At 45.3% G+C, this 13,296-nt stretch overlaps 1 protein-coding gene across 4 annotated transcripts in view; it reads left to right on the top strand.

The window, feature by feature from the left end:
* The window catches only part of LOC110502313 (adhesion G protein-coupled receptor A3), a 264,724-nt gene extending 252,918 nt beyond the window's left edge, over positions 1-11,806 (top strand). For all 4 annotated transcript variants that reach the window (XM_090216662.1, XM_090216661.1, XM_036959858.2 and 1 more), the window contains 2 exons: positions 7,486-7,581; positions 8,113-11,806. In XM_090216662.1, coding sequence (XP_090072788.1) covers positions 7,486-7,581; positions 8,113-9,550 — 1,534 coding nt within the window. In that variant the 3' untranslated portion in view covers positions 9,551-11,806. The remainder of the gene's footprint in view (positions 1-7,485; positions 7,582-8,112) is intronic.
* Positions 11,807-13,296: the final 1,490 nt, after the last annotated feature.

The following is a 13,296-nucleotide window of genomic DNA, read 5'->3' as shown; positions in this document are numbered from 1 at the left end:
GCTGCAGTGAAGGAGAGACCGCATGTTTTCGTTGCAGGCCGTGTCAGTGGCACTGTATTGTCCTCAAAGCGGGCAAAAAAGTTATTTAGTCTGCCTGGGAGCAAGACATCCTGGTCCGTGACTGGGCTGGGTTTCTTCCTGTAGTCCGTGATTGACTGTAGACCCTGCCACATGCCTCTTGTGTCTGAGCCGTTGAATTGAGATTCTACTTTGTCTCTGTACTGGCGCTTAGCTTGTTTGATAGCCTTGCGGAGGGAATAGCTGCACTGTTTGTATTCGGTCATGTTACCAGACACCTTGCCCTGATTAAAAGCAGTGGTTCGCGCTTTCAGTTTCACACGAATGCTGCCATCAATCCACGGTTTCTGGTTAGGGAATGTTTTAATCGTTGCTATGGGAACGACATCTTCAACGCACGTTCTAATGAACTCGCACACCGAATCAGCGTATTCGTCAATGTTGTTATCTGACGCAATACGAAACATCTCCCAGTCCACGTGATGGAAGCAGTCTTGGAGTGTGGAGTCAGCTTGGTCGGACCAGCGTTGGACAGACCTCAGCGTGGGAGCCTCTTGTTTTAGTTTCTGTCTGTAGGCAGGGATCAACAAAATGGAGTCGTGGTCAGCTTTTCCGAAAGGGGGGCGGGGCAGGGCCTTATATGCGTCGCGGAAGTTAGAGTAACAATGGTCCAAGGTCTTTCCTCCCCTGGTTGCGCAATCGATATGCTGATAAAATTTGGGGAGTCTTGTTTTCAGATTAGCCTTGTTAAAATCCCCAGCTACAATGAATGCAGCCTCCGGATAAATTGTTTCCAGTTTGCAGAGAGTTAAATAAAGTTCGTTCAGAGCCATCGATGTGTCTGCTTGGGGGGGGATATATACGGCTGTGATTATAATCGAAGAGAATTCTCTTGGTAGATAATGCGGTCTACATTTGATTGTGAGGAATTCTAAATCAGGTGAACAGAAGGATTTGAGTTCCTGTATGTTTCTTTCATCGCACCATGTCACGTTAGTCATAAGGCATACGCCCCCGCCCCTCTTTTTACCAGAAATATGTTTTTTCCTGTCTGCGCGATGCGTGGAGAAACCTGTTGGCTGCACCGCTTCGGATAGCGTCTCTCCAGTAAGCCACGTTTCCGTGAAGCAAAGAACGTTACAGTCTCTGATGTCCCTCTGGAATGCTACCCTTGCTCGGATTTCATCAACCTTGTTGTCAAGAGACTGGACATTGGCAAGAAGAATGCTAGGGAGTGGTGCGCGCTGTGCCCGTCTCCGGAGTCTGACCAGAAGACCGCCTCGTTTCCCTCTCTTTCGGAGTCGTTTTTTTGGGTCGCTGCATAGGATCCACTCCGTTGTCCTGTTTGTAAGGCAGAACACAGGATCCGCGTCGCGAAAAACATATTCTTGGTCGTACTGATGGTGAGTTGATGCTGATCTTATATTCATTAGTTCTTCTCGACTGTATGTAATGAAACCTAAGATGACCTGGGGTACTAATGTAAGAAATAACACGTAAAAAAACAAAAAACTGCATAGTTTCCTAGGAACGCGAAGCAAGGCGGCCATCTCTGTCGGCGCCGGAAGTATGTGCCTTGCGAAAGTATTCGGCCCCCTTGAACTTTGCGACCTTTTGCCACATTTCAGGCTTCAAACATAAAGATATAAAACTGTATTTTTTTGTGAAGAATCAACAACAAGTGGGACACAATCATGAAGTGGAACGACATTTATTGGATATTTCAAACTTTTTTAACAAATCAAAAACTGAAAAATTGGGCGTGCAAAATTATTCAGCCCCTTTACTTTCAGTGCAGCAAACTCTCTCCAGAAGTTCAGTGAGGATCTCTGAATGATCCAATGTTGACCTAAATGACTAATGATGATAAATACAATCCACCTGTGTGTAATCAAGTCTCCGTATAAATGCACCTGCACTGTGATAGTCTCAGAGGTCCGTTAAAAGCGCAGAGAGCATCATGAAGAACAAGGAACACACCAGGCAGGTCCGAGATACTGTTGTGAAGAAGTTTAAAGCCGGATTTGGATACAAAAAGATTTCCCAAGCTTTAAACATCCCAAGGAGCACTGTGCAAGCGATAATATTGAAATGGAAGGAGTATCAGACCACTGCAAATCTACCAAGACCTGGCCGTCCCTCTAAACTTTCAGCTCATACAAGGAGAAGACTGATCAGAGATGCAGCCAAGAGGCCCATGATCACTCTGGATGAACTGCAGAGATCTACAGCTGAGGTTGGAGACTCTGTCCATAGGACAACAATCAGTCGTATATTGCACAAATCTGGCCTTTATGGAAGAGTGGCAAGAAGAAAGCCATTTCTTAAAGATATCCATAAAAAGGGTCGTTTAAAGTTTGCCACAAGCCACCTGGGAGACACACCAAACATGTGGAAGAAGGTGCTCTGGTCAGATGAAACCAAAATTGAACTTTTTGGCAACAATGCAAAATGTTATGTTTGGCGTAAAAGCAACACAGCTCATCACCCTGAACACACCATCTCCACTGTCAAACATGGTGGTGGCAGCATCATGGTTTGGGCCTGCTTTTCTTCAGCAGGGACAGGGAAGATGGTTAAAATTGATGGGAAGATGGATGGAGCCAAATACAGGACCATTCTGGAAGAAAACCTGATGGAGTCTGCAAAAGACCTGAGACTGGGACGGAGATTTGTCTTCCAACAAGACAATGATCCTAAACATAAAGCAAAATCTACAATGGAATGGTTCAAAAATAAACATATCCAGGTGTTAGAATGGCCAAGTCAAAGTCCAGACCTGAATCCAATCGAGAATCTGTGGAAAGAACTGAAAACTGCTGTTCACAAATGCTCTCCATCCAACCTCACTGAGCTCGAGCTGTTTTGCAAGGAGGAATGGGAAAAAATGTCAGTCTCTCGATGTGCAAAACTGATAGAGACATACCCCAAGCGACTTACAGCTGTAATCACAGCAAAAGGTGGCGCTACAAAGTATTAACTTAAGGGGGCTGAATAATTTTGCACGCCCAATTTTTCAGTTTTTGATTTGTTAAAAAAGTTAGAAATATCCAATAAATGTCGTTCCACTTCATGATTGTGTCCCACTTGTTGATTCTTCACAAAAAAATACAGTTTTATATCTTTATGTTTGAAGCCTGAAATGTGGCAAAAGTTCGCAAAGTTCAAGGGGGCCGAATACTTTCGCAAGGCACTGTATATATGTTGAAGAGGGTGGGACAAGCTGCATCCCTGGCTCACCCCACGACCATTTGGGAAGAAATGTGTGTTTTTTGCCTATTTTAACCGCACACTTGTTGTTTTATAATAGCGTTTGTTTTTCCCCCAACACCACTTTCCATCAATTTGTGTAGCAGACCCTCATGCCAAATTGTGTTGAAGGCTTTTTTTGAAATCAACAAAGCATGAGAAGACTTTGCCTTTGTTTTGGTTTGTTTGTTTGTCAAATAGGGTGTGCAGGGTGAATACGTGGTCTGTCGTACGATAATTTGGTAAAAAGACAATTTTACATTTCCTCAGTACATTGTCTGCTGTTAATTATAATGCAGATGGTTTTCCCAATGTTGCTGTTGACACATATCCCACGGTAGTTATTTGGGTCAAATTTGTCTCCACTTTTGTGGGTTGGGGTGATCAGTCCTTGGTTCCAAATATTGGGGAAGATGCCAGAGCTGAGGATGATGTTAAAGAGTTTTAGTATAGCCAATTGGAATTTGTTGGCTGTATATTTGATAATTTAATTGAGGATACCATCAACACCATAGGCCTTTTGGGGTTGGAGGGTTTTTATTTTGTTCTGTAGTTCATTCAAGGTAATTGGAGAATCCAATGGGGTCTGGTAGTCTTTAATAGTTGATTCTAAGATTTGAATTTGATCATGTATATGTTTTTGCTATTCGTTCTTTGTTATAGAGCCAAAAAGATTGGAGTAGTGCTTTACCCATACATCTCCATTTTGGATAGATAATTATTTGTGGTGTTGTTTGTTTAGTGTTTTCCAATTTTCCCAGAAGTGGTTAGAGTCTATGGATTCTTCAATTACATTGAGCTGATTTCTGACGTGCTGTTCCTTCTTTTTCCGTAGTGTATTTCTGTATTGTTTTAGTGATTCACCGTAGTGAAGGCATAGACTCAGGTTTTCCGGGTCTCTATGTTTTTGGTTAGACAGGTTTCTCAATTACTTTCTAAGATTTTTGCATTCTTCATCAAACCATTTGTCATTGTTTGTCACGGCTTTCTTCCTGTGAAGGAGAGGCGGACCAAAACGCAGCGTGGTTGAAGTTCATGGTTCTTTAATATGAGACATTTGACATGAACTAACTACAAAACAACAAACGTGAAAACCGTAACAGTCCTAACTGGTGCATAAAACACAAAGACAGGAAACTATCACCCACAAAATACCCAAAGAATATGGCTGCCTAAATATGGTTCCCAATCAGAGACAATGATAAACACCTGCCTCTGATTGAGAACCACTCTAGGCAACCATAGACTTTCCTAGACAACTAAACTGAACACAACCCCATTAATCTAATAAACCCCTAGACAAGACAAAACACAATAAATCACCCATGTCACACCCTGGCCTAACCAAAATAATAAAGAAAACAAAGATAACTAAGGCCAGGGCGTGACATTGTTGTTCATTTTCTTCGGTTTTCTATTTGAGATTTTTAGTTTTGATAGGGAAACTGTTTTGTCCAGGAGGTTGTCTAAAAGGGATTGAATTTGTTGTTGCCTAATTGTCTACAGTACTACTGCCAAGAGATGAGCTATAGGTGTACCTACCATAGGAATCCCCTCGAAGCCTACCATTAACTATGTACATACCCAGCGTGCGACAGAGCTGCAGGAGTTGTGACCCGTCTTTGTTGGTTATGTTGTCATAGTTGTGCTTTGTGTTCCATAAAGTGTCCAATGTTGTTGGTTGTGTGGTTTGGCCAGTAAGTGTGAGCAGAGCCTGCTGAGCATTTGGTACATGCCATTGGCTTGGGCTAGTGTAAGAGTGGGGGCGGGGTCTGGGTGAGTGTCTCGCTGGTCTGTGCTGGGTGTCTATTGATCTGTTGCTTCTGTGTGAAGTGTTGGGGCTGCATTTGAGAGCGATGTCCTTCAGAGTCCGGGCGAAGGTGGGCACTGCTGCCTTGTATAGGTGGACCTGGTCATAGAGGCTGTTCAAGTCCAGGGTGGAGTGGTGGGCCAGGAAAACATTTGGTTTTGAGGCACAGTCATGGGAAATACTTGCGTTTATCCGCTGTATGATAGCAGAGTGGAAGTCTTTTCATGGTAGCAGGGTGGAGATAACCACTTGTGCATTGCGGAAAGTAGAAAAAGCTTTTTCAATCACTCCCTTCAGTGCTGTGGCCACCCTTTCCTGCTGTGTTCTCAGGTCATTTGTGCGTGTATGTATTATTATGTGGCTATGTGAACTTAGTTGGTCTTCAGACAGAAGGTCTGGGGCGCGCTGGGTGTTTGGACACCAGAGTTTAGACACACTGTGTTTGGGAAAAAAATGTTTTCTTGTATATATTTCCCATTTGAGGCCATAAGGAGTACAATCGGTGTCTTGTGTATGTCCTCAGTGGGTGTGTGTGTGTGTGTGGGGGGGGGGGGGGGGGGTCAGGAGGGCTATCAGGGTGGCTGACAAGGGGGGTGCTCAGAGGGGGTGAGATCACCTGTGCTTGGGGTTCTTCATTTGTCTGTTCTGCTGTGATGTCAACGCTATGGTCAGGGTCTGGTGTGGACTGTTCTGCTGTGGTGTCGAGACCTTTTTTGGGAGCTGAGGTGGGGCTGGTCGCAGAGAAGCCAGTAGGGGGAGGCCACCTCTCTAGTGGGTTGTTCTCTGTCACACTCCATCCCCCTCAACCTCTCATCCAGCACTGATCCTCTCCTCTAGTGCTCTGTTCTTCTCCTGCTTTTGCTTTTATATTGTTGAAGTTGTCTCACCACAGTCCAGAGTGCAGATATGTCTCTCTCCACCTCCAGCACTCCGGGTCTGGTTAAGGGGGTGTTGTTGTGCTGGACTGTTGTCTGGGTCTGTGCTGACTGGAGTGTAATCACCTGCTGTTCCAGCTCCAACTGCCTTACCTCTAGCTGGGTAAATGTATCCTTCATTTCAATGAGGGGGTAGTACTCTGTGCTGGGAGGTTGACTTTCCGCTTGGGGTTGCTCGTCTGTGGGGTTATATAATGAAGAGGTCTGGTCTGACCCGCTCTGGGTGGGGGTATCTTTCTCAAGGGAGAGCTTCTCCTACTGGGCTAATTATTTGATTAGGTGAAAGTCCAGCTGAAACTGTTTGGGGTTGCCCTGTACCATTACTGTTCCAGACTTAAAGAGATGTATATTAGCTGAGTCAGAGTCGTCGTTGTCTAGTATCCTGAGTTTCCACCCCTCGGTAACACCCCGCTCTTAAGAGGGGTAGTGTGCTAATATAGCACTGTGCCATGCCAGGGGATGGTTTGTGTGGAAGATGAGGTTGCTGATGTTCCCATTTTTATAATAGTCAGCAAAAAGTGTCTCTTGATTTTCCATAAGGAGCTTCATTTTGTGATCTGTTCTTGCCTATCATTCTTCACATACACATGGTACTGTATTTTAATTACCTCTGGACAGCGGGAGGCAGCTTCTAAGGCCTCCATTTGGTTGGAGCAGACTGCGCGACTCTTGCCTTTGTTGGGCTAAAGGGCTTTGACACCTCTCGCTTGACACGTCAGTGCTAATTGAAGTTGTATCAAGCTTGGCAGTCAGTCCAAGCTTGGCATTCAGTCCTTATAAAGTGATGTAATGTATTTTTCTTCTTGGCTTTTGGAAATAAAATATAGCTTCAGACTAAACATTACTCACTCAGTTCCAGGTTGGATGGTGTTTTCAGGTTTCTTTTGTTTCCAGAGCATTTGCTGTATAGCTTTGGAATAGTAATCTTTGGTAGTTTTAAGCCTTCCAGGTGATTCCGTAATTCCGTCCAAAATCAGGTTGTAGGTTCGAGTTTTGATTTGGAGTGAAGGTTATGTTGTAGAGGATAGCATACTGTATATGTTCCTGACAAAAGATCCAAGTCTATCTAACTCTAAATCTATATTTTTTTAAGAACATGCTGAAAAATGCAGGAGCTCATCTGATCATGACCTCTCTCTCTCTCTCGCTCTCTCTCTCTCGCTCTCTATCCCTCTCTGACTGACTATCTCTCTCTCTCTCTCTGACTGTGACTGACTGACTGATTATCTCTCTCTCTCCCTGACTGACTCTCTCTCTCTCTCTGACTGTGACTGACTGACTGATTATCTCTCTCTTTCTCTGACTGACTCTTTCTCTCTCTTCCACTGACAATTTCTCTTACTGACTCGCTCTCTCTTTCTCTCTCCCTGCTATTGATTACTGGCAGTACAACCCAGAAAACAGAGGATATTGGTGTTGTAAAGTGACTTTTATATGTCACACATTTTATAATCTCTCTCTCTCTCTCTTCAGGTTTTATTTAGTCAGTGGCGGAGTGCCCTTCATCATCTGTGGAATCACAGCAGGCGTCAATATTGACAACTATGGCAGTGGGGAGACGTCACCCTAGTAAGTCACCCAGCAGTCCCTTATTCTCAAGGTCACAGTCACAGTTTTAAGCACACGCACACACACAGGTAGGATCTTAATTTTAGCCCGTTTGCTAGAGCAGGAAAATAATCCTGCAGCAACAGGATATGTGAGTTATGATGTGGATTAAAATTAAAGGACATTTTTTTGTAGAGGTTGATATTTTTCTTTTATGTTTTAAAGTGAAACTTTAGACACCTCATCAACAGCTGTGTCAAGTCTCCATGCACTTATATCCTGCAAAGACTATTTACCACCAAAATGGATTAGATGCAGATAGATCTGATGATATGAGTCACACTTCAGTGTATGTTGCCCACCCCCCTTTGTTTTCTTTATCACTTAAGGTAATTTATCGCTTCAAGATGCCTATGGCTCTTCTCTGTGTTTATGTATTTCAGTGTTTATTAAAGCAAACACACTGAGGTCATACAGTGATGTTAATTTAGCCGACTGTGTGTGTGTGTGTGTGTGTGTGTGTGTGTGTGTGTGTGTGTGTGTGTATTGCAGCTGCTGGATGGTGTGGGAGTCCAGCCTGGGAGCCTTCTATGGCCCTGTGGCCTTCATCGTCCTGGTCACCTGCGTCTACTTCCTGTGTACCTTCATCCAGCTGAGGCGCCACCCAGAGAGGAAGTACGAACTGAAAGCCCTGACTCAGGAGCAGCAGAGACTGGCGTCTGTCACGGGCATGGGCGGGCACTGCCACCAGGGAGGGGGAGGAGAGCCCGGAGCACTGCCACCACCGCCCAACAGAGGGCAGTGCCACGCAGGCTGCCACTCAGCCATTGCCATCAACCCATCTCTGCTGGCCAACGAGCATTCGTTCAAGGCCCAGCTGAGGACAGCAGCCTTCACCCTCTTCTTGTTCGTGGCCACGTGGGCCTTCGGGGCGCTGGCTGTGTCGCAGGGCCACTTCCTGGACATGATCTTCAGCTGCCTGTACGGTGCCTTCTCCGTCACGCTGGGCCTTTTCGTGCTCATCCACCACTGTGCAAAGCGGGACGACGTGTGGCATTGCTGGTGCGCCTGCTGCCCTGGGAGACGCACCAACCACGGTTGCCACGGTCATGGTCACTTGTGTCCAAAGGTTAATGTCAATGGGGATACAATAGGGCATGGGCACGGGCACTGCCACCTGGATTCGCCGTGCCCGGGTAAGGCCCTGTTGGGAGGACATGCCCAAAGTGGCACCTTGGGTCACTGTAAGCATGGCAGCCTGACGCCGGCGCAGAACCATGTGACATGCCTGTCCCCCGTGGCACCCTGCTGCACCACCCTGCACAGCCAGCAGCTGATGGAGGAGGAGCCTACGGCGCATGTTCTCCTGCACACTGACCCAGAGGGCTACCGGCCAGGCATCCACCTGCATCGTTGCCTGAAGGGCAGCACTAGAACTAAACCTCGCCACTTTAGCCGCCACCGGCAGGCTGGCACAGGAGGGGTGGCAGAGAGGGAGTACGCCTACCACATCCCCTCTAGCGTAGACGGAGGCTCTATCCACAGCTCCCACACAGACAGCCCTCACAGCACGCATGAGCGCCTCGGACACATCTGCCACCTGGCTGCTTCCCCCCACGAAGTAGGCCACCACACGTGCCATGCGTCCGCAGCGGCGGTGGCTCACGAGGCGGCGCAGGCGTGCCACGCCCCCTGCCACCGGCACATGCCTTGCTGTGCCAAGGCGGACCTGTTCCCCACTCTGTGCCAGGCGGAGGCTGGCGACACGGGCACCTTTCTGTGCGGCTGTGGCAAAAAAGCCAATGAGGAGGACCTGATCGTGCCGCATCACCACCTGGAGATGCACCCGCGCAGACAATCCTACCCCCAGAACCCACCGCCCAATCAGAATGGGATCCTTAAAGGCGGCCTGCACGAGGGTTTTGTGTACGCATCAGACAGCACAGGGAATATACGCACGGGACCCTGGAGAAATGAAACTACTGTGTAGTCTAAATACCTGGGGAAGAGAGAGACAGCCCCAGCCTCCCTTCCATCCCTCCCTCTAAACCTCACCACCTTTTTAGGAACTACAACAAATAATAATGAATAACTCTACCCCATCATGACTTGTGTGTTTTTAAAAAAAAACGTTCATTCTTTGTTTTGTTTTCATGCGTTCTCGACATCGTCGTATAAGCCCCCCAACGAGCAGCCGTACACAGAACCGGTTTTTCTCTCCTTAATTAAAGGAATGTGAGTCCCACACCGCGGGATGCAGCACTTTTTTGTTGAAGGTATGTTTACCACTATAGTAAGGTATTATCATTACATATCTAAACAATACGGATGTGTGTGAACAGAACACGCGCGTTTGTTCCTCGCTCAAAGCAAATGCTCCACGCGATTACATTCTCTTTTGTGAGTCACTAAATCCGTCGGCTACTCTCTGATGTGTACCTTCAGTGCTTCAAGAAGCTCAGTACTAGTGTTTTAGGCAAACACACCAGCAATTGAGAGTCATTAGTATTTTTGCCATTTTGAACAACAAGCATACTTACTATATAATATACTGTGATTATCAGCTCAACATTTCTTAGTAATATACAGAGATATCTGCTCTCGTCAGAGTTCTGTGGATCCCGATACGTTGTGATTTGTTTTTTTTTAATAACAACCCAAAAGAAAACAGAAACCACATGAAGTATTCTGTCACAGGTTGATATTGAATGTTCTTGTCTGTATGATGTCTTACTGTTGTGTTTTTTGGAGAGAAATATACAACAACAACAACAATCACATTGTCATTGTGTATATTTGCAGTGTTGGAGCAATAGTGCCATTCTTGTCATTGTATACCATGACCGAGCCAACAGGTGTAGGTTAAAGTTGCCCCCAAACACTGATCTTTGGTCAGTTTTGCATTTTCCCCACTAAAGGTTAAGATTGTGGGAGGGCAAGCTGAGCCTAGATCTCTAACTAGGAGAAACTTTGCCCCGGTGCCAAGCATCAGCATTGCCATCGTCTAAATAACCCAAGCCGACATCTCCCATTTCTGGTAAGGATCCACAAAATGGTGGGAGGTCATATCAGAGATCAATGCTAAAGCGCAAACCATTTATTTTTCTAGGCAACAGAGCATGCAGGCCTTGTATGTAGCTATGTGCTGTGTGTTTTTGCCTTGTATTTCAATGCACATTAATGAAAAACGCCATCTCTGTTTGTCTATGGAGCTGATCGAGCTATAACATGCCGGAAAAACAAACAATATTTTTTTACACGGTTTTAGTATCCATTATTGTGGATAGTCCTGAAACCATGTTCTGTTGAGGGGACAGAGGACAGGGCTGAGATTCAGTGTTGCTATTATTGTCACCGAGTTGGTCATCGTCATGTTGAAGTGTTGTTCCTTGGCTGAGAACATGCAGGAAGTTAATCGAGTTTAATATATATTAGTGGTATTATGTACGGTTGCCCTAAGGAGCAAAATGAACTTTAATCTACTTTGCCCCTTAGGGCCACCGTAGTTATGGTATGGAAACCAGTCATTCTCTAGTGAGAGAGAACAGACCAGGTTAAGAGAGAAACAATCAATACCTACAAGAATACAGCAACTCCTGCCTGGCCAAAACACCTTGGCATGTCACACCATCCATCCATCTTGTGCACTCTTGTCTATGTACATAGAATGAATTCCGAGGAATTATTTTATAAAAGATTTACGATATTTAACAGTAAATAAATCTATATGTGAAGAAAATGTATGGGAAAGACTGACCTCAATGTCAATGCTCAGTATCTGAGTTTAGAAAATGTGATTTGTTTTTTTGGTGCGTTGTTCTGTTTGCTTATATTTTTTGCTCTGATCTTTCATAAAGTATGCAAACTGGCCATATGTTTTGCTATATTTGACACACAAATGCACCAACAGCTAAGGGATACCAGGACTTGGTGTCACACATGTCAACTGTGTTTGAATTGTGAATTGAATTTCAAAGTGTGTCTCCTCAACAAGTGATTTGATTCCAGAAAGCAATGTTTGAATATGAAATATTTGAGCATTTCTGAAAAGAGAGCATTCTCAGAGATACATGCATGAAAGTAATGAGCCCCCATGAGACTTCCAAGACGACGTCAGATGAAGCTCGACGTCATAGCTACATTGTCTGGATCAATTAGCTTTGTAACAGCTTCACTAAAAACACCTAACATCCTTGGGATCTCCTTTTTAAAATCATCCTGCATTAAACATGTCTATGCGAGAGTATTTTGCTTTGGTCTACATTTCTGTTCTTCTTGTACTTTGAAATATGTTCTTAGAAGCAAGAAATAGCTCTCCGTGTATGTGAACCTGGTACCATAGGCCTCTATCTACCACCTGTCTCATCTTTCAGCAGTAGCACTGCCAATTTAGCTAGCTGGATTAGCCTGTCAGATCTCTGCCAGTATCACCACTTTTTTTTCTACATCAACAAAACAGATACCAATAAATTACTTTTTTTTCACCATGTAATGAACAGCATATTTTGCTGTGTGTGTGTGTGTGTGTGTGTGTGTGTGTGTGTGTGTGTGTGTGTGTGTGTGTGTGTGTGTGTGTGTGTGTGTGTGTGTGTGTGTGTGTGTGTGTGTGTGTGTGTGTGTGTGTGTGTGTGTGTACGGTATGTGAGTAAATGAGAATGTGTGTCTTTTGTGCATCACAAAGCAGGCCAGAGCTGACGAGCCATGAAACGCCAGAGCACATTTAATATGCAGCTGGAGGCCACACGCCACTCAGCCCCCACCCCACCATCAGATTATTCCTGTAAATTCGAGCAAGTTAAAACTCAGGCCCTTCCTTTATATTCAGCTGTGAAGACAGACTCTGACAGAGATGTCTGTGTGACCTTGTGGGAGGCCTTCAAGGTCGGTCACTGGTGTATTTGGTGAGTCATATCTAGATGATTGGTGATCTGATTCACCCAACAGGGAACATACAGTACTGTAAATATTTGTTGTGCGATGTTGATGACAGTGTGGTGCGTGTGTGCATGCGCGTGCGTGCTGTAAAGGAGTGCGTAACTGGCTGCAGGGAAGTCAGGTGCAAGAAAGCAGAAATGGGTAACAAATGGAGCCCTTTATTGAGGCGAACAAAACACGGTACTCAGAAAACTAAACACACACGGGTACAATAACCCGGCGCAAACCAGCCTGGAGTACACATACATTTACACATAACCATTCCATGAGGGGAATCAGAGGGTTATATGTAAGACGAAAAATGAGGGACTGCAAACCAGGTGTGCGGGAAAACAAGACAAAACAAGTGGAAAATGAAATTGGCGATGGCTAGAAGACCAGTGACGTCGACCGCCGAACGCCGCCCGAACAAGGAGAGCTCGGCGGAAGTCGTGACACGTGCGTTGATGACGACAGGGTGGTAAAGGTTCACTGCCAGATGAGTCAAGTGTTGATAATTATGGAGATACTGAATGCAGGGCATGGGGTGGAGGGATTTGCTGGTAGGACTTCAGCCTGCAGTTCAATTAGATGGGGTTATCTGAGTCAATTAATCTTGTCTTGAATCTGCTTTTGATGGAACCTCAGACTGCAGTACCCTAATCCTTGTCTGAGATGGAGAGCAACAGGCAGAGGACGGAGGGTGCATTTCAACCCACAGGAAAACATGCAGTGGTAGCCCTCCACTCCAAGACATTTGCTTCTGTTTAATAAAAAATACGTCTGAATTAAAAGAAACGACAAATGTGATGTTTATGATAC

Source organism: Oncorhynchus mykiss, chromosome 23 (assembly GCF_057628025.1).
Source record: "Oncorhynchus mykiss isolate SJ-2025 chromosome 23, ASM5762802v1, whole genome shotgun sequence".
NCBI lineage: Eukaryota > Metazoa > Chordata > Actinopteri > Salmoniformes > Salmonidae > Oncorhynchus > Oncorhynchus mykiss.
This window is presented reverse-complemented; position numbering and strand designations above follow the sequence as displayed.